At 41.9% G+C, this 21,633-nt stretch overlaps 1 protein-coding gene across 2 annotated transcripts in view; it reads right to left on the reverse strand.

Annotated features, from left to right (window-relative positions):
• Positions 1–21,633, reverse strand: part of UGGT2 (UDP-glucose glycoprotein glucosyltransferase 2) — a 670,166-nt gene that overhangs the window by 618,441 nt on the left and 30,092 nt on the right. For both annotated transcript variants that reach the window (XM_073614383.1, XM_073614382.1), the window contains exons 6-8: positions 16,149–16,245; positions 7,615–7,687; positions 2,086–2,186 (exon numbers count right to left, since the gene is read on the reverse strand). In XM_073614383.1, coding sequence (XP_073470484.1) covers positions 2,086–2,186; positions 7,615–7,687; positions 16,149–16,245 — 271 coding nt within the window. The remainder of the gene's footprint in view (positions 1–2,085; positions 2,187–7,614; positions 7,688–16,148; positions 16,246–21,633) is intronic.

Consider the following 21,633-nt stretch of genomic DNA (forward strand, 5'->3'; position numbering starts at 1 on the left):
CCGCTTCCCTATTGGGCCAATTCTGACACTTCTCACACACATGTAAAAATCTATTTTTTTTTTGCTCGAAAATTACTTAGAACCCCCAAACATTCTATATACACGAGATGTGTCTAAAAAGTTTGGTAAATAGTATCAGAAAACAAACAAAACAAACGATACAAATTACTTTTATTGACTTTCAAAATAAAACGCGATTTGGCAACGTTCATAAAGCTTCTGGAAACTGTCAAAGGCCTCTTTTCTAAAGAATTGCAGAACCGCTGTCAAACATTCTTGGATTACCACTACTTCCACAAACCGTGCGCCTTTCATGACACTCTTCAGGCAGGAAAACAGAAAGAAGTCCAGAGTCCAGATGAGGGGAGTATGGTGGATGATCGGAGTACAAGTATGCCGCGCTAAACCAAGAATTGGCGCCCAAGGATCGCACAGTGCACAGGCACATTATCGTGCAGCAACATCCACTGTCCAGCCCTATGCTTCCATCCCGTAACACTTACCAACATTTCATGCGTCTCAATCGCCGGTTTCCCCAATCTGTAGCAGAACTTCATGTTTATTCGTTGCTCCATTGCACTGTGACCTCATCTCTCACACTGACTACGTTTGACTGCCCGCAGTAAGTTTACCCCGACAGTCACGTGTACTCCACGCTAGGTGACACTTCTCAGCGTGTCTCTGCATGGCCATGTGCATGCGCGCACCTGGCCCATGTTACTATTGAGGTATCGGACCATTCAACAAGCTTTTTAGACACACCTCATATATATTTCAGCAGAGGCCTTAAAGGAATAAAAAATTGATGGTTGGAATTTTTTTTATAATCACACAGTATTTGTGCAGCGGTTTTTCAAACACAATCGGTTAGCAGCTAAAGAAAAAAAGGATCTGTGCCATCAGAATTAAAGATTATTATTTACAGATGGAGTATTCAGAAGCAACTACCTTGAATTTCTGTCCATAAATTTATTAGGCCCCATGCACACAGGGCGTTTGCCCAGCCCACATAATAATTTATTCTGGCCACTGAAATGAATTCACGCTAAAGCGCCTGACATTAATGCACATTTTCATGCATCAAGCCTTTTTTGTCTGCCAAAACGCAGCTGCTCTTGGACAGGCTGGCTTTTTTTTCTGCCTCTAAACCACTATGTGTGCATGGACATAGGTAAAAAAGAAAAAAAACAGACACCCCCCTAAATGCAGCATTTTTAAAGCTCAGTGTGCACAAGGCTTTAAAGGAGTCAGAAGTTTTTTTTTTTTTATCTTAATGCATTCTATGCGTTAAGAGAAAAAGCCTTCTGTGTGCAGCAGCCACTCCAGCACCCCCTAACACTTACCTGAGTCCCATCTCCTTCCAGCAATGTCCATGAGTGTCTCGGCCATCCAAGACTCTCCCTGCTGATTAGCTGAGACACAGCAGTGGCGCCATTGGCTCCCGCTGCTGTCAATGTCAGTCAGCTAATCAGGAGATAGACGGGACGGGGCAGAGCCGGGCTGCAGCTCCGTATCTGAATGGACACAGGGAGCCGTGACTCTGCTCAGGAAGCTGCTTGCTGTGGGGGCACTCGACAGGAGGGAGGGACAAGGAGAGGCGAAGAGAGACCCAAGAATGAGGAGGATCCGGGCTGCTCTGTGCAAATATACTGCACAGAGAATGCAAGTATAACATGTTTTTTTTTTTTTTTTTTTCTATAAAATAACAGAGACTTTACAATCACTTTAATCCATCACTTGAATTAACAAGTCCTGTTTAAGCCACTTTTCGTTGAAAGGATGGAATTTTGACACTAGGCAATATGTGAACAGTCAAGTACTTTATCAGATCTCACACTCTGCATACGGGACATCTGGCGGGAACATACAATTGAGTGCTGGTTTCAGAGTGCAGTCAGTTCTCGCTGGTGCATAGTGAATGATGGCACTGTATAAAAGATGTAGTGCACAGCAAGAAGGCATAGAGAAAGCAGCTGGTAAGTAACTTTGCAAGGCAACTTGAGATTTGGCAAGTAACAGCACAGAGTTAAAATGTAGAAGCTGGTTAAATGCCCTGTAATATTGGAGAAAATCAAAAAAATGTACCTTGCAGCTCCCAGACTTTCAAAGGCAGCATCTCATTAGTGCTTTCAATCAGATGTTTTCGAAACTCCACCAAATTATTTTTCAGATCAGGATACATTTGTCTTGAAAAAAATCCAACAGATATTGTAAATTAAACATAAGACACAGATGAATACTCAATATACAAGTAATGTGCATTAAATTGCAATAGCATGCAAAATAAAACTTGTTAACAGAAGCCAATTTATAATTCAGTCATGCAATACAAAAGAAAGTCTATCAAAAAAGTTAAAGCGTTAGTTACAACACCCTCCCCACCAGCCAGTCATGTCTGCAATTGGCTCCCTAGATGATGATCTCCCGCTGCTCATGCTAACCGATGTAGCGGTCTGGTCATTTGAACACCGATCTCTTCGGCATCCTTTATTTCTTCAGGGCTCAGAAAGAATCTCATTGCTCAGCGTGGCCACATGCCACCACTGACCAATTCAAAAAGGAAGCAATAAAATAAGTGATTGGGTACTCTACAACAGCCCACAGTCGGACCACCCCCTCACTCAATTAAGTGGGGTTCTATGGCCCATGCACTGCATATGAAAAAAACGAATGGCAGAAAAAGAGAACCAAACCAAAGGACCATAACCTCGAACCTCCGGTGTATAACTGACATATTTAAAAAAAATATATAGGGCTGAACAACAATATAGAGGAAAAAAAAAAAACACACACACTTTATTAATGTAAAAAAATTGGAGACAATAAACACAAAACAGAACCACCTTCTGCCACCATAAAAAAGACAATCACAAAAGTCCTATTGCTGCATCACCCATAGGACTTTTCAGGTAGAATTAATATACACCTCTTTATTAAGATTACCCAATGTGGTCACCATGTTTAAATGGACTGTATGGATGAGTGTATGACATCTAGACGTACTAGACAACTTTGAATATTTATGGTGGTGAGTGGTGGTTCTTTAGAGGCAAGTAAGATGCCAGGAAAAAGGAGAGGAAAAAAGGAAAAGGGAGAGAAAAAAGATGGAGAGGAAGTGAGCTCAGAAGGAAGCTCAGGGATTCATCCTGAGGGGGACACTGGGAGATACACACACTCCCAGACTGACACTCATGCACCATGCATGAATACATATCTTTACATTAATGAAGATTCCTCAACACCTAATACTTAGAACTTGGAGGTCACAAGAAGCAAATCCTCTTTAAGAGTATCCATTTTGAAACTACAGCAGCCATCTTAACTCTGGTAACCAGCCAATAGGAATAGTAGCCATCCTGGAATGGGTAATTATGTCATGTTGATTTTATCTTGTATGTTCTCTCAAATATTGATATGTTTTATCAAAAATTGAGGTATTGAATATTATACAATTGATAACCATTCTCCCGAATCAATAACCGCCTTATAGATTTTTCTCTAAAGAATCAAATTTTTCATTATATTTTTCTTTTTGCATAGTTGCCACATTTATTGACAAAACAAACGTCTAATTTATTTCACATTGTTAACCACTTACTTACCTGCAGTATAGTAACGGTTGGACGTGTGAAATACAGACGTTCTGTTTAATTGTCAAGTTCACAAGGTTATTGCTTCTACCGAGAAGTTATCATGGTGGTATTATGTCAAGGGGATGGTACGCCCATTTTTGCAAGTGTTTTTATTGATTTTCAAGACGTTCATGTAACGCAATCGGTATCTTAATTTCATGTGATTATTTGTGTTTGTTAACCAATAAATTACTATTTCGTATGCCCACACGTCTCCATGAAAAAGTTTCACATGCATACACTGTGTCATATAGATTGATTTGGTATCTTAAAAATATCCTCGTTAAAAATTACTCAATAATAATTATTGTACGGGAAACCTGTCCTTAAAAAAGGCACAACTTATTACTACTTATTATTCTCGACATAGCCAATCACCAGCTAACTTTAGCTTGTTCAATTAAGCTTTGACAAATTAAGCTAGAAGCAGTCCGATTTCTATGCAGAGCTGTGCCAGATTTTGCACTCTGAAACAAGCTTGCAAGTGCCAAGATTTGACCCTTTTATGGAACTCAGTGGCAAATGCTGATGACTTTACTGCAAAAAAAGACAGGATTCATCCCACTGAGTATGTCTTTGGATTACATTGTCTTTCCTGAAAACCAAGTAAGGTATTTCCTCCATGCACAATGGTAACCTTTTGGGAAGTAGACATCTTAGCTTTTTACAACATTGAAATCAAAGATGATTCAGAGAGGCACCTGTTCCTCAAGCAGGGTGGTAAATCAGTCCCAGGGAAAGAAGATCTTGACAGTCTGGAAGACTCCACGGAACATTTGTCAGGGAACTAATTAGATCCACATCAGCCTGAACCAGTCTGAAGCAGAGTATCATGGACACCCTCCATCTGGATCCTGCAAAGTAAATGAGGAGAGGTGTCGGGGAAGCAAAGGCATAAATCAGCCTGTTTGATGGAGGGGGGCCATCAATTGTACACTCAATGTAAACGAAGACAAAGCTGGAACAGGAAGTTCTGCCAGAAGCAGAACCCTTTCTACCTCTCTTGCCACGGCAAGACTTCTGGTTCTTCCCTGATGGTTAATGTATGCCACTGCTGTAGTGTTACTCAACTGTCTGGATTCTTTCAAGATGACTTTTTAGTTGGGACGTTTAGCCTTGCAAAAATGCTAATTTGGAGATAGGACTGCTCTGGCCTCCAAGTCCCCTGCACAACTCTCTTGCATTATTCCTCCCCAGGCTAACAGACTGGTATACATAGTGAGGATCTTTCAAGAAAATCAGAAGGAAGAAATTCCCCAACCTCAATACTGGATTGCTGAGCCACCAGCCAGACACAAACTCAGCTGGTGTCTGACCTGGTGTCTCCGTAACTAGTTTGTCTAAAGAATGAACCAATTTATCACACGATGTTAGGATGTTGGACTGTAGAATGGCTTAGAAGCAAATAAACTGCCTAAAAGAAGGAAACGATCATGATTCTTACGCAGAAGCGAAGAGTTGGTCAACTCTTGGACTAAAGAGGCCTAGTCTAGGAGTTGACAGTTGGACTTGGGGAAGAAAAACTCTGGGATGAGTTGTGTCTGAGACCCATATATAGCAAGCAACAAGTCAGCTCCAGCTACAGACTTCGAATGTTCAATATTCAAACAAAACTTTTCTGAACTGTCTGCTCCATATTTTGCGCCAGGCCAAGAAGGCAATATTCCCAACTTAAGGTCTAGGCTTCTTTTGGGGTAGATGAGTCTTCTCCTAGTAACGTCCTAAATGAGGGTGTCCAAGGGAGCCTCAAAGAGTAGTTGTCCATCAAGGGGTATGCACTGCAAATACTTTTTACGTGCCTGCGCCGCAGCCCAACATTTCAACAAAACAGTTCTCCACATGTTCACAGATAGGATACAGATGCTGGAAACAAGACGGGCGATATCAACTAACCCATCTACGCAATAGTTCACAACTGCCAACATGAGCTTTAAGCACTCCACAAATAGTGGATCAGGGAAACTGGATCCAATCTCATGTATCTAGTCCATTGCCCTAATGTTTGACAGACTAGCATTACGGCCATTGCACTTGCAATGCAGGGCCTACCAGAAAAAAAACAAACAAACAAGGTTTTGAAATGACTCTCCAAAACGTTATCCATGAGACACTGGCACAACCTATAAGGGAATCATCCATGCTTTATTAACACGGGACAATGCCGAATCAACAGTAGGAATACCTTGCTTCTTAATAAAGGACTCCTCAAAAGGTTTTTGGACTGTGGTACATTTTGGAGGCAAAAATAGTTTACCAGGCTTTTTCTAGCCTATGTATATAGGACATCGAAGTGTAGTGATTTGGAAAATTTTAGTAGTTCTAGGACCTCTAAGAGAGAGATAACACACAGGCATCTGCACTTTTGGAGGCTAGAGACAACTCTACCATTTTTAGGTTGGCACACAATGCATGAAGAGCTGAAATGGCCACTGTAAACCTGTGACTCCTCAGGGACAACATAATTCAGCAAGGATATTGAGACATTATAAGGCAGAGCCTCCACAGCAGAAGGCTCAGAGGCTGGCAATGCTCCAGGCAGGTCAAGGAAGGAAATTGAGGTATGCTTATTGCCTCTATAGTCAAAGTCAGCAATCAAATTTGCAAATTGGCCTATGAAAACCTGCATAATTGTTGTGGGGTAAAAACCAGAGGAGGGTACCACACCCAACTAAGCTACGGAAGACTCAGAGGAATGTAGGGACCCAAACAGGATACAGTGTCCCAGGCTGTCTGTGTCAAGCTCTTGAGGGAGCACTGCAGAATGCCCTAGATCAGGGGTCTCCAGACTTTCGAAACAAAGGGCCAGTTTGCTGACCTTCACACTTCGGGGGGGGGGGGGCAGATTGTGACCAGAGGGAGTAGAAAATGCCCTAGCATTGGTGGGAGTAAACAATGCCATAGGCTTGGTGATCAGTGGGAGTAAATTGCACCATTGGTGTCAGTGGAAGGAAAAGTGCATCCAAGGGCCAGATAAAGGCAAGCAAAGGGCACATCAGGCCCAGGGGCTGCAGTTTGGGACCCCTGCCCTAGATAAATGGCCAATAAAAACAGTTAAACATTTGCCAACACAGAAAAAGGTAGCAATCCTTTTGGGACACTAGCAAACCATGATGGCAGTGGGAGAGGTTATAACAGACTTGTCACATTTTTTTTTGTTTGCTAGTGTTCAAACCCTCTGTAGGCAGCAGTATAACCCAAAATGTATGTTTCCTGTGTCCCTCAAGGAGCAAAAATTAAACTTGGGTGCCAGTGGCGGCTGGTGCTCCGCGGTTGGAAGATAGGTCGGTTGCTTCCCCCCTTCGCTCAATCGTCAGCCCATTGAGCTCCACACTTACCCCATCTAGGTCGCAGCCAGCGCTTCTCCTCGGCTTCACGACGGCTTCCTCTGCATCTCCTCCTCCTCGGCGGCCAATACGATCACTTCTCCTTTCGGCCAATCAGGTCTCAGGACCTGCATCCTTATTAGCCAGGAGGAGAATCAGGAAGACAATGTGGAATATTAATTCGCTATTGTCACACAACTGGATGGGCTCACCCTTTATTTAAGCCAATTAGAGCTTCTGGCTCTAATCACGTGCTTCTAAAAAAAAAAAAAAAAAAAAAAAAAAAAAAAAAAAAAAAAACACACAACACCCCATTGGAATCTATGCGTCCGGCGACCTACATGTAGATTAGGTGCCCGACGCATGGATTGGGGGGGGGGGGGCGCCCCTGCACCCCGTATGGACAGGCCACCATTGTTGGGTGCACTCTATCCTTTTGCCACCTGTACACCTTAAAAAATTAAGTACAACTGAAACCAGGTAGGGGGCAAACACTTTTTTTGAAAGTCAGTAAACAAATTACATTGTAACAGTGGAAATACCCAGTGTGTCAGCACTGCATTATTTAAAAAGTTGAACACAAAAGCACAAAATATAATATTTTTCTACAACATAACTTTGTAGCAAAAATTCACATGCGCATAGTTTTGGAAACTTACATTAATTTGTCAAAATAAAACCCTTGAACGTCTTCATCAATTCCTTCATATGAACTTGTAGTAGAATTAGTGACTGCAAAAAAAAAAATAGAAATAAAATACATAATACAATAACTTTATTAGACTCCACACTTATCCAACCGTGTTGATATGTTTAGGCCATAGCATAGTGCATATCTTAAGACAGATATGTTAAAAAGGTGAGCATAACCCATTCTGTTTTTGCTCTAGACTACCACAAATTACCATCCACAATTCCACAGTCCATGTAAACAAATAAAGGCCCCAGCCAGTAAATAACACCAATTCTGAAATGCATAATCTATACTGTATAACTGCAGCATTGTGCAACTGCATATGTTTAAACAGCAGCCGTCTGCTTCTATACACCAAATCTATACAGTGCCTTGAAAAAGTATTCATACCCCTTGACATCTTTTCAAATTTTGTCATGTTAAAAATAAAAACACGTAACTATTTTTTTGGGCTTTTATGTGATAGACCAACACAAAGTGGCACAGAATTGTGCAGTGGAAGGAAAATTATAAATGGTTTTCAATTTTTTTTTTTACAAATAAATATCTGAAAAGTGTGGCGTGCATTTGTATTCAGCCCCCTTTACTCTGATAACCCAAACTGAAATCTAGTGCAACCAATTGCCTTCAGAAGTCACCTAATTAGTAAATAGAGTCCACCTGAGTGTAATTTAATCTCAGTATAATTACAGCTGTTCTGTGAAGCCCTCAGAGGTTTGTTAGAGAACCTTAGTGAACAAACAGCATCATGAAGGCCAAAGGAACACACCAGATAGGTCAAGGATAATGTTGTGGAGAAGCAGGGTTAGGTTATACAAAAATATCCCAAGCTTTGAATATCTCATGGAGCACTGTTCAATCCATCATCCGAAAATAGAAAGAGTATGGCACAACTGCAAACCTACCGAGACATGCAAGTCCACCTACCCGACAGGCCGGGCAAGGAGAGCATTAACCAGAGAAGCAGCCAAAAGGCCCGTGGTAACTCTGGAGGAGCTGCAGAGATCCACAGCGCAGATGGGAGAATCTGTCCACAGGACAACTATTAGTCATGCACAAATCCATTGTTGAAAGAAAGCCATAAGAAGTCCCGTTTGCAGTTCGCGAGAAGCCATGTGGGGGACACAGCAAACATGTGGAAGAAGATGCTCTGGTCAGATAAGACCAAAATTGAACTTTTAGACCTAAAAGCAAAACGTTACAATGAGCCCAAGCTCCTCCATAAAATCTACCCTTCAGTTCCCTCCTCCTGCTGGCGTTGTCAGCAACCTGACGGTTCGTTACTGCACATTTTCTGGACATGCTCCCGTGTTCGTCCCTTTTGGGAAACCGTTAGGCGCATAGTTCTTAGACTGACAGACATTACACTTGCAGATGACCCAGTGCAATGCCTGCTCCACCTTACCCCGATGTCGATATAAGAGAAATCCCTCTTGATCCACCTTCTAAACGCAGCTAAAATATGCATTCCGCAAAAATGGAAATGCTCAGATCCCCCATCAGTTGGTCAGTGGATAGCTGTGGTGAACGAAATAAACCTGATGGAACAATTGACGGCTGCATTACAGCGTAAGGAGGAAAAATTCAACAAAACCTGGTTTCACTGGCACGATTTCCGATTCTCTCAAGATTACAACACCTTGGTGATCCCCTCAGTAGAGCTACAGTATCCGTGCATGTTTTTCTTACCAACTGCCTCCGCCTCCATCACCCCCCCCCCCCCCTCCCCTTAATGACCTTACCTTCTTTCTCTCTTGTTCTCTTTTAAACCTGCCTTGGTTCTTACCATGTTCATGTCTTCTTTCCTGTCTTCTGATTTCCGAACTGTTATGTCCTCTTCGTTATTTGAAAAACCTGTTTGTGTGCACCTGACTAGGGGCGAGCATATTGTTTTTCATTGTAGTACTTTATGTTTAATTTGGGTGAACTGGTGCGATTGACACCAGCTGACTTGCTATCTCCATATTGTATGTTGATGTTTTGTCTTGGGTTTGTGCATCAGCCTGTTCTCAATGTACAAGATGTCGGTGTTGGTCTTGTTTTGCCCTGTCTGGTGTACTCAATAAAAAAAAACTTTAAATGAAAAAACGCTACAATGGAAAAGTTTTGATCAAAGCATATTCATGTGTTAGAATGACCCAAAGTTCAGACCTAAATCCAATTGAGAATCTGTGGCAAGACTTGAAAATTGCTATTCACAGAAGCTCCCCATCCAATCTGACAGAGCTTGAGCTATTTTGCAAAGAATGAGCAAAAATTTCACTTTCTAGATGTGCAAAGCTGGTAGAGACATTCCCAAAAAGACTAGCAGCTGTAATTGCAGCAAAAGGTGATTCTACAAAGTATTGACACAAACAGGGGCTGAATACAAATGCACGCCACACTTTTCAGATATTTATATGTAAAAAAATTGAAAATCATTTATCATTTTCCTTCCACTTCACAATTATGTGCCACTTTGTGTTGTTCTCTCACGTAAAATCCCAATAAAATACATTTATGTTTTTGGTTGTAACATGACAAAATGTGGAAAATTTCAAGGGGTGTGAATACTTTTTCAACGCACTGTATAATTCTAGTGTTTAATCGCTTCCCGACCTCTGCACAACGATATACGTCCGCAGAATGGCACGGGTGGGCAAAAGGCTGTAAAGGTACATTCCCTTTAAGAAGCAGCACTGGCCGCCGCATTGTCCATGACCGTGGGTCCCGCAGATTCAATGTCCGCCCGGTGCCCGCGATCATGTCACAGAGAGGTAGAACGGGGAGATGCCTTTGTAAACAAAGCATTTCCCCATTCTGCCTAGTGACAGGACAAAGATCACTGCTCCCTGTCATCGGGAGCAGTGATCACTGTCATGTCGCTGTCATGTGTGTTGAAGCCCATCCCCCTCACAGTCAGAATCACTCCCTAGAACACACTTAGCCCCCTAGTGGCTAACCCCTTCACTGCCAGTGTCATTTACACAGAAATCAATGCATTTTTATAGCACTGATCGCTGTATAAATGACAGTGGTCCCAAAATAGTGTCAAAAGCGTCCGATGTGTCCACCATAATGTTGCAGTCACAATAAAAATCGCAGACTGCCGCCATTACTAATAAAAAAATTATTACTAATAAAAATGCCATAAAACTATCCCCTATTTTGTAGACGCTATAAATTTTACGCAAACCAATCAATATACGCTTATTGCGATTTTTTTTACCAGAAATACGTAGAAGAATACATATCGGCCTAAACTGAGGAAAAAATCATTTTTATATAATATTTTTGGGGGATATTTATTATAGCACAAAGTAAAAAATATTGCTTTTTTTTCAAAATTGACGCCATTTTTTTGTTTATAGCTCAAAAAATAAAAACCACAGAGGCAATCAAATACCTCCAAAAGAAAGCTCTATTTGTGGGAAAAAAAACGACATCAATTTTGTTTGGGTATACCGTCGCACAAACACGCAATTGTCAGTTAAAGCCTGTTTTCACTGGCACGATTTCCGATTCTCTCAAGATTACAACACCTTGGTGATCCCCTCAGTAGAGCTACAGTATCCGTGCATGTTTTTCTTACCAACTGCCTCCGCCTCCATCACTCCCCCCCCCCCCCCCCCTCCCCTTAATGACCTTACCTTCTTTCTCTCTTCTCTTTTAAACCTGCCTTGGTTCTTTTTTATAATCATTTTTATATAATATTTTTGGGGGATATTTATTATAGCACAAAGTAAAAAATATTGCTTCTTTTTCAAAATTGACCGTCGCACGAACACGCAATTGTCAGTTAAAGCGACGCAGTGACGAATCGCAAAAAGTGCTCTGGTCAGGAAGGGGGCAAATCCTTCCGGGGCTGAAGTGGTTAATGGTCTATGCGTGCAGGCAAAATATGCTTCTTTTACAGAGACCTATAGATGCTAAGAGCTTAGCACATGCACACTAGTCCTAATATACAGTACCTATTCAGGCTACAATGCACACAGCCTGAAAAATATTGCCAAGAGGACATCCATAATCTGGGTTTAAGAGACAGTTTACTTCTATGATTTTTTTTCTGTACTAAACATGTGCATTGTTATGCAGGAATATGCATGGAGTGAAGAAGGTCCATTAATTTCCAAAGAGCATGCTCAATTCACTGCAGTACATACAGTATGTCTGGTTTCACACATTTTCAGGCCCAAATACATCAAGGTGCAAAAAAATCCCTGTAATGTCACAAAAGCACACTTCCTGGTCTCCCATCAATGTGAAAGAGTTCATGACAGTAGTATACAGTACATAATGCAGTTTCAGTATAATACTCTCTACCAGTTACCTACTGTCAACATAACAGAAGTCCCAATCATAACTCTCCCACAGTGCACTTCCATAACCATTTAAAGTCCAGAATTTATACAGCATTTCAAAGCTTCAGAAGGCAGAGGGTGGGAAGCTGGAGTTGCACTCTGCATAGCTCTGTGAGAAGAGCTCTGAGAACTTATTGGGTGGGAAGGGGGAAGGGGAGGGACACCATACAGAAGCTAGAGTTTGGCATGGAAGGCGCTTACAGAGGGGTCAAGCACCTGGCAAATGTTCCAAAGGATCTCATTACCAGTTAACACTGGATTACTGCATAAAATAACACAGATCAAAATGGACAAAAAAACAAGAACCTACAGAAATGAGTGAAAATGCATGCAATATTATGCATCGTACTGCAGCTACATAATTGTCAATGGTCTCAAAGTAATGTCCTCATGGAAAACCTATTGTAAAATGGATACTTTTTAGTCCAGGTTGAGCACCCTGATGTAGAGTAAAAATGAAAAAAAAAAATGAAAAATGTACACGAATATGTTTAAACATCAAATAGCACTAAAGCTTACCATTTTCACTGAAAAGGCTGCAGAAATTGTAGGCAAGCATGTTCAAAGCACACAGAATATAACATTCTGGGTAAATATTTGAAGAATTACTGTCCAAAGTTGGTTGATGTCTTTTACTAAAGCACATTGTTTTAGCTGGTCTATTTTTCATCAAGTTTATAATTCTTGAGTCTCCTCTAGAGATAAATTGATTCAGATTAAATTCCTACATCGAGTGTGTTATACCCCTGTAAGACTCCATAAAATGTATCCAGAGACCCTCAATGTCCCAGATGGCACACACAATTAGGTACCATATGTTTTGGGAGTGTCCCGCAATCTATGCTTTTTGGGAAGAGGTCTTCAACTATTAAGCTCCAACTAGCAGCTTCTGTAACACTGGAGATGGCCCTGCTTGGGATTCACGTTGATGCTCACCGGTCACATCACAGCTTGATAGCTTACTTATTATTTTATGCTAAAAAAGAAATTCTGTGTAAATGGTCTTCGCCTAATCTCCCCACCATATCGTCCTGGGAAACCATGATTGATGCAGCATTACCCCTATATGAAAGTTAATAGAGAGATAGATATGTTACAGCCTTATTCCAAAATTGATGAAATTCATTATTTTCCCCAAAATTCTACAAATACCTCATAATGGCATCATGAAAGAAGTTTGTTTGAAATTTTTGCAAATTTAGGAAAAAATAAAAAAATAAATAAAAATAAACATGTACATAAATATTCACAGCCTTTGCCATGACGCTTAAAATTGAGCTCAGGTGCATCCTGTTTTCACTGATCATCCTTGAGATGTTTTATCAACTTGATTGGAGTTCATCTGTGGTAAATTCAGTTGATTGGACATGATTTATAAAAAGGCACACACCTTTCTATAAGGTCCCACCGTTAACAGTGCCTGTCAGAGCACAAACCAAGCCATGAAGTCCAAGGAATTGTTAGTAGACCTCTGAGACAGGATTGTATCGAGGCACAGATCTGGGGAAGGGTACATAATTTCTGCAGCACTGAAGGTCCCAATGACCACAGTGGCCCCCATTATGCGTAAATAGAAGAAGTTTGGAACCACCAGGACTCTTCCTAGAACAAGCCCCCCCAGCCAAACTGAGCAATCGGGGGAGAAGGGCCCTAGTCAGGGAGGTGACCAAAACCTGATGGTCACTCTGACAGAGCTCCAGGGTTTCTCTGTGGAGAGAGGAGAACCTTCCAGAAGTACAACCATCTCTGCAACACTCCACCAAATCAGGCCTATATGGTAGAGTGGCCAGATGGAAGCCACTCCTCAGTAAAAAGGCACATGACAGCCCACCTGGAGTTTGCCAAAAGGCACCTGAAGGGCTCTCGGACCATGAGAAACAAAATTCTCTGGTATGATGAAACCAAGATTGAACTCTTTGGCCTGAATGGCAAGCATTATGTGTGGAGGAAACCAGGCACCACTCATAACCTGGCCAATACCATTCCTACAATGAAGCATGGTGGTGGCAGCATCATGCTGTAGGGATGTTTTTCAGCGGCAGGAACTGGGAGACTAGTCAGGATCGAGGGAAAGATGAATACAGCAATGTACAGAGAAATCCTTGATGAAAACCTGAGCCAGAGCACTCTGGACCTCAGACTGGGGGAGGTTCATCTTCCAACAGGACAAGACCCTAAGCACACAGCCAAGATAACAAAGGAGTGGCTATGGGACAACTCTGTGAATGTCCTTTAGTGGCCCAGCCAGAGCCCAGACTTGAACCCGATTAAACATCCATGGAAAGATCTGAAAATGGCTGTGCACCAACGTTCCCCATCCAACACAATGAAGCTTGAGAAGTCCTGCAAAGAAGAATGGGAGAAATTGCCCAAAAATAGGTGTGTCAAGCTTGTAGCTTCATACTGAAAAAGACTTGAGGCTGTAATTGGTACCAAAAGGTGCTTCAGCAAAGTATTGAGCAAAGGCTGTGAATACTTAGGTATATTTTTTTCATTTTTAATTTTTAATAAAATTGCAAAGATTTCAAACAAATTTCTTTCACATTGTCATTATGGGGTATTGTTTGTAGACTATTGAGGAAAATAATGAATTTAATCTGATTTGGAATAAGGCACTAACAACAAAATGTGGAAAAAGTGAAGTGCTGCGAAAACTTTACGGACGCACTGTATCCTGTATTTATTTTTGATGAAAAGTGAACAAAGCACATCCCTCTATAGCAGCGGTCACCAACCTTTCGGACATAACGGACCACTAAACGCACGATTTTCAATCCCGCGGACCACGAAAATGAATTTTAGGTGCCTTATACACACCTACACAATGCTCCAGCTCTCTGCATCATGCTGCTGCCTTACACAGACTCCTCATTGGATCTCACCTCATTATCCATCCATGTTCTCTGTGCACTACTCTCAGCACCTCCCAGGTATCAATGCACACTGACGGTATTGACTGTCAGCACGCACTGAGAACAACATGGGAAACACTGGGCGGTATACAACCACAATGTTGATTTGCGGCAGAATCCCTGGCGACCACCAAAATTTTCTTGTGGTCCACAAACCACTGGTTGGCAACCGCTGCTCTATAGTGTGTACTAACATGAATACAAAGCACCAAGTCTGGTTCTTCCCTGATCCCTCTGTAATCTGCGTGAATTTCACATACAGTAAAAAGAGGGAGTAGTTTTGGCGCAAATTGTGATCAATGATGCCAGAAACATAGTCTGTGTGACAGGAGACGCATGGCTGCAGGACTTTCTTCCCTATGCCGACCATCACTTACCTCCATGTAAGTGTTTTTATTCATTATATTATTAAATCTACGCTGTTCATACTTAGATGTGCCTTTTCTCTTTTTGTTTTGCTTTGTGAGTCTCAGATAGCAGACACCTCAGAATCCCTAAAGAAGGCCCACCCTCCTCCAGCACACAGCAGGTGACTCAGACCTAGCTAAGTTTTTCTCTATGAGCATATTGGGTGGAGGATTTCCCCTCCCTCCAATCAGCTATTAGATTTCATGGAGCTCTGTGCTCTATTTATGCAGTCTGTGTGATGTCAGACCCCCACACCTACTGCTTCCTGCTGCTGAGAGATGTTGTGTAAAATTTGTGTTTTGGAAGGCTGTAGAGAGGGTAAAGCAGATAAAAAAGGTACAACTTACGGAGAATTTGTTTCATCTCTGTGTATCACCTGAGGCTTGTCACTTCACTGGGTTTACACAAGAGGTTTACAACCACTTTAAGGTTTAAATACATTTAAAGAGATGCAGATAATGCAGCTTTACTCATTAGAACACTGAAAGTGCACCAGGTGGTTATAATGAGTGCAGACACTCAAATTCAAGAATCAGTTTTGAAACAAACCACTATTTCTTACTATAAAATAAAAGTACATACTCAAAGTTTGTTAAAAATCCTTGCAATGCGCATAGATCACCAAGGTTTTTTTTTCCCTCAACAAAAGTGGAGTTACACTTTATGTAACTTACTGAAATGAACTGTAATGTTTACTATGATCTTAGCAAAGTTAGTGACTATGTACTCACATATAAAAGAATAAATTCAGGTACCATGAACCATAATATCTGAAGTGAGTGTGTATTAACTAAAGACTTTAACTTTTTAATTGTTCCAGCTTTAGATAGTCCACATACCTGCAGCTTGAGTATCATCCATTGCCTTATACTCTGTGTCTTTAATAGCAAGTTCTACACCATAGCCGGATAGGTTAATTTTCCTTGAACTTGGCGTCTAGTATTGACAAAAAAAAAAAACAAAAAAAACGAATTATAGGTTTTGTTTTTAATAAAAAAAAAATATTATTATTATTATTATTATTATTATTATTATAAATAAAATAAACACTACTTAAGCGAGCTCTTTATCTTAAAATGTACAATATAATCTTAAAAAAAATGCAGTGTTTGACAGAAAACAAGTCAATAGTGACTTCCAAAAATCATCAATATGTCAAAACAATAATTTTCTGTACAGCATCTGCCTCCAAACTGCGGCCCGCAGGTTGAATGTGGCCCTTTCCTTGTGGCCCTTGGTGCACTATTTCTTTCACTAATACAAGGCACTGTTTCTCACACTCAGATCAACAATGCCATGATTTCTCCCACTGACACCAATAATGGTATGGTAAGATTTTCTACTCCAACTGGCCACAGTCCAGCCCTCCTAAAGTCTGAAGGACAGTAAACTTTCCCCTTGTTTAGAAAGATTGGAGACCCCTGGTCTACGGGACAGTCAGATGTTAAGAAACAGTCCAAGAGACAAAAACCAACAACCTCCTGCATACTTATAGCAGGACTTTGTTTTAAACACTAACTAGACTGACTGATATCTGAATCTGTTAGCTACCGTATTTATCGGCGTATAACACACACCCTTTTCCCCTTAAAATCAGGGGAAAATTGTGGGTGCGTGTTATACGCCGATCCCTGCTGTCTGAGGGAAGAGGAGCAAGCGCCGCTGAATTACATAGAGCCGCGATCTCCTGTGTACCCAGCACTCAGTCACGCACAGCCACGCCTCCTGGCCCCGCATAGGGCCACTGTTCTGTCTATCATATGAGCAGGGCCAGGAGGCGTGGCTGTGAGTGATGGGGCGCCGGTTACACAGGGGATCGTGGCTCTGTGTAATTCAGCGGTGCTCGCTCCTCCTCTTCCCTCGGAGACAGCAGGTATAATCCAACACTGGTGAGGCTGCAATGATGGGAAAGGTGAGGCTGCAGATGGGCACTGAACAGACTGCATTGTTGGTCAATTTATAGGCTGCAAATGGACACTGAACAGGCTGCATTGATGGACAATTTAATGGCTGCAGATGGGCACTAAGCAAGGTGCATTGATGGGCAATTTAGAGGCTGCAGATGGGCACCGAGCAGGTTGCATTGATGAGCTCTGACCCTAATTTTGCTTCAATATTCTTTATTTAAAATGTAATTTTTTTTCCTTAAACTTCCCTCCTAAAATTGGGGTGCGTGTTATATGCCGATAAATATGGCACATATAAAGAACTTAAATGGGTAAGTGGGTTTGGCTCCAAAAATAAAACAGCTGAGCACTGTCCATGAAACTTTATTTGCACTCAGTTGCATTCAAAGCAACAAGCACAACCAAGGATGTGACACTGGTGAAACAGGTCTAAAATTACAAAACAGAATGAATCTAGATCAGACCACACCATGGAGGACATCAGTGGTGTATTTAGGTTTTGTGCTGCCCTAAGCCTGACTAAACCCATGCACCCCTATTTTAAATATGACCCACCCCTTCTTGTCAAGGTCACACCCCTTTCAGTTTAAGACCCGCCCTGTCATCTGTAAACCACACCTTCCCTTTTAGGCTCCACCTTTTTGTCTTAGAGCTCCACCTCTGCCTCTCTCTACATTAAAAGTGGGTACCAAGTGTAGCCTCATCACTGCCCTTCAATGCAGCCTCATCAGTACCCATCAATGCAGCCTCACCGGTGCCCATCAATGGAGCCTCAGCAGTGCACATCAATGCAGCCTCAGCTGTGCCCATCAATGCAGCCTCAGCAGTGCAGGTTATTAGTGGCCATCGGTGCAGCCTCACCAGTGCCCATCACTGTAGCATATCAGTGCAGATTAAGAGTGCCGCCTAATCAGTGGCAATCAGTGCAGCCTCAACCTCTTTAATGAGTCTGCACTGATTTCAGAATGCATGGAGCACTTTGCACATGCTGAAATGAATACAAACTCATTAAACAGTCCACATTCAGTGAAATGCCCCATACACACGATCAGACTTTCTGCCAAAAAAAAAACGTGGATTTTTGTTCGAAGGATGTTGGCCCAAACTTGTCTTGCTTACACACGGTCACACAAATGTTGGCCAACAATTACAAACGTGAGAACGTGGTGACGTACAAGACGTACGACGAGCCGAGAAAAAGAAAGTTCAATTGCCAGTGCAGCTATTTCTGGTTGATTCCGAGCATGCGTGAACTTTTGTGCATCAGACTTGTGTACACACGATCGGAAATTCCAACAACAAAGTTTTGTTGGTGGCAAATTTGAGAACCCACTAGCCAACATTTGTTGGCGGAAAGTCCGACAACAAATGTTCGATGGAGCATACACAGGGTCGGACTTTCAGCCAACAAGTTCACATCTAAAAATTTGTTGTCGGAAAATCCGATCGTGTGTACGGGGCAAAAGTCAATAATATACAGATCATGATATTGCAATAAAGTGATCCATGCTACAAACTCATTAAACAGTTCACCTTTGGTGAAAGTTCATGTACTGCAAAGTTTGCAGTACATGAACTTTCACCAAAGGTGAACTGTTTAATGCGTTTGTAGCATGGATCACTTTATTGCAATATCATGATCTGTATATTATTGACTGTATATTATTAACCATTCCACTTCATTATTTCCGCACTCCCCATCACTTTCCACTCTCACCCGTCCCCTCCCCCCCCCCCCCCCAATTCCCCCCTTTACCCCTTCTCACTATATCTACACCAAAAAATATACATCATTTAATTGATATAATGCCTACTAATATATGCACACCTTGTTGAACAGATTACAGCCTTTAAGTCCCCTTTTGGAGCCACTTTGGCGACCTTCCCTGTGCACTACCCACTGACGGCCGTCTATGATTCGACTCTGAGGTGTAGACGACAGATCCTCATTTGGGTGAGCGATTGTTGGTGGGCATAGTGGTTGACAGCCTCCTTTTTTTTTTACACTGAAAATTGATCACACCTGATGTACTCACCTGAAGGCCTATCTCATTGGAAAGTAGACAGTCCAATGTATTTAATAAGAGGCATAGTGAGTTTTTTGAAGTTGTAATTTTTTTCCCACAATTCTTGGAAAAATTAAGATATTTTTTTTTTTTACACAAACTGGTCATATTAACAACAGGTTATTTCTCTCACACAGCATATGCATAATTGCAACTACACCCCAAAATACATTCTGCTACTCCTCCTGAGTATAGAGATACCACATATGTGAGACTTTTACACAGCCTAGCCACATACAAAGGCCCAACACTGAAGTAGCACTTTCAGGCGTTCTACAAGCATAAATTGCACATCACGTTTCTCAACCACCTATTACATTTTTGAAGGCCCTGGAGCACCAGGACAATCTAATTATTCACAAAATGACCCCATTTTGGAAAGCACACACCCCAATGTATAATGTATGAGGCATAATGAGTCTTTTGAATGGTTCAATTTTTCCAGAAGGTTTTGGAAAATGTGGGAAAAAAATGAAAATGCATTTTTTTTTTTTTTTTAAACACAAAGTTGTCCATTTATAAGATATTTCTAACACATAGCATGTGCATAGCAAAAATGACATCCCAAAATGCATTCCTCTACTCCTCCTGATTATGGCGATACCACACGTGAGACTTTTACACTGCCTGGCCACATACAAAGGCCCAACATTGAAGTAGCACTTTCAGGCGTTCTACAAGCATAAATTGCACATCTCATTTCTCAACCACCTATTACATTTTTGAAGGCCCTGGAGCACCAGGACAATGGAATTGTCCACAAAACGACCCCATTTTGGAAAGAAAACACCCCAATGTATAATCTATGAGGCATAATGAGTCTTTTACACAGCCTGGCCACATACAGTGGCCCAAAATCCAAGTAGCACCTCCAGGCATTCTAGCAGTATTAATTACACATATCATTTTCTGACTACCGATCACATTTTTTAAGGCCCTTCATATTTCTAACACATAGCTGGTACATACCAAATAACAAAAGATTACCTGTGGTTTTAGAAGTGCAGTGGTCCACAGAGGAGAGCATCGGTCCAGGCAGCAGGCAGGAATGAGGTCAGCGACAGCAAAAGCAATCATCCAGGCAGCAATACTGTCCATAGTTCGTACAGGCAGAGATACTGTCAGCACAGCCAGAGCACAGGTCCAGGTAGCAGGCAGAGGTGTCCCGGCAGAAATACTGTCCAAAGTCAGTAGAGGCAGCAGGCAGATATATGGTCAACACAGCCAAAGTATTGGTCCAAACAGCAGGAAGAAACATGGTCCATAATGTCATGGGTCATTACTGGCAGCAGTATGGTCAGCACAGCCAAAGTATTGGTCCAGGCAGCAGGAAAGACCATCAAGCTTAGGGCCAGGGGGACAGGGGTAGAGGCTTCTCCCACCCAAATTGCTTTGAAGCCTCCGGGCAACCAGACCCTGTTCTGGGAGCACAGAAAACGAAAAAACTGGTTTTCTCTACTCAGAATGCTATTCAGAAGCCCCTCACATATGTGAAACCCCTGTGTACTAAAGTAGATGGCCAAAACATCAGTCCAAGTGGCAGGCAAAAACATGGTCGATTAACAGGCCAAGGTCGGTGCACGTGGAAGTCAGAAACGTGGTTTAAATCGGCAAGCAAAGACATCGTCGGTAAACAGGCCAGGGTCAGTTCATTAACATGGTAGCAGGCAAATGGGGAAAAGGCAGGTAATAATAAAAGGGAACTAATATTGGATGGATGTATGATAATTTTTGAAGCAATCTCCGATGCACAGGCCAGGTTGGGAGGGACATTGGGGACAATAATAGCTGGAATCTCTTCTTACTCCTCTGCTGCATACACGGCATTTCTTTTGGCGTCTTCTTTCAGATTCTGTGGGGGGAATGCTATAGGGAAAGTGTTGCTCGTGAAGTCGACTCACATTATCAGAGCGAATGCTTCCGGGGGCAGGACCTTGTTGGTAAATGAGGGCAGTGACAATATCTTCAATATACTTGAAGTAGGTGATTTGTTGGTTTTGAGTTGCTTTTTGGTAGCAGACAAACGAATTAAAAAGGGCCATGTGAAACAGGTGAAATTCAACTTTCTTGTACCAGTAACGGGACTTTCTGGTTGATAAATATGGCTGTAGCATCTGATTGTTTAAATCCACCCCCCCATATACATATTGTAGTCGTGGACACATTCGGGCTTTACAATGGGGCCGCGTCTTCTTTGGATCTCCACCATGGTGTCATTGTGGATGGTAGAGAGGATGTGGACATCTTTCTTGTCTCTCAACTTCATGGCCAACACCTCCTCGTTCCTCATGAATGCGATTCTCCGTTTTGCAATTTTTTTGTCAACAGATTTTGTGGGAATCCCTTACGGT

This window comes from Aquarana catesbeiana, linkage group LG02 (assembly GCF_042186555.1).
Source record: "Aquarana catesbeiana isolate 2022-GZ linkage group LG02, ASM4218655v1, whole genome shotgun sequence".
Classification (NCBI taxonomy): Eukaryota; Metazoa; Chordata; class Amphibia; order Anura; family Ranidae; genus Aquarana; species Aquarana catesbeiana.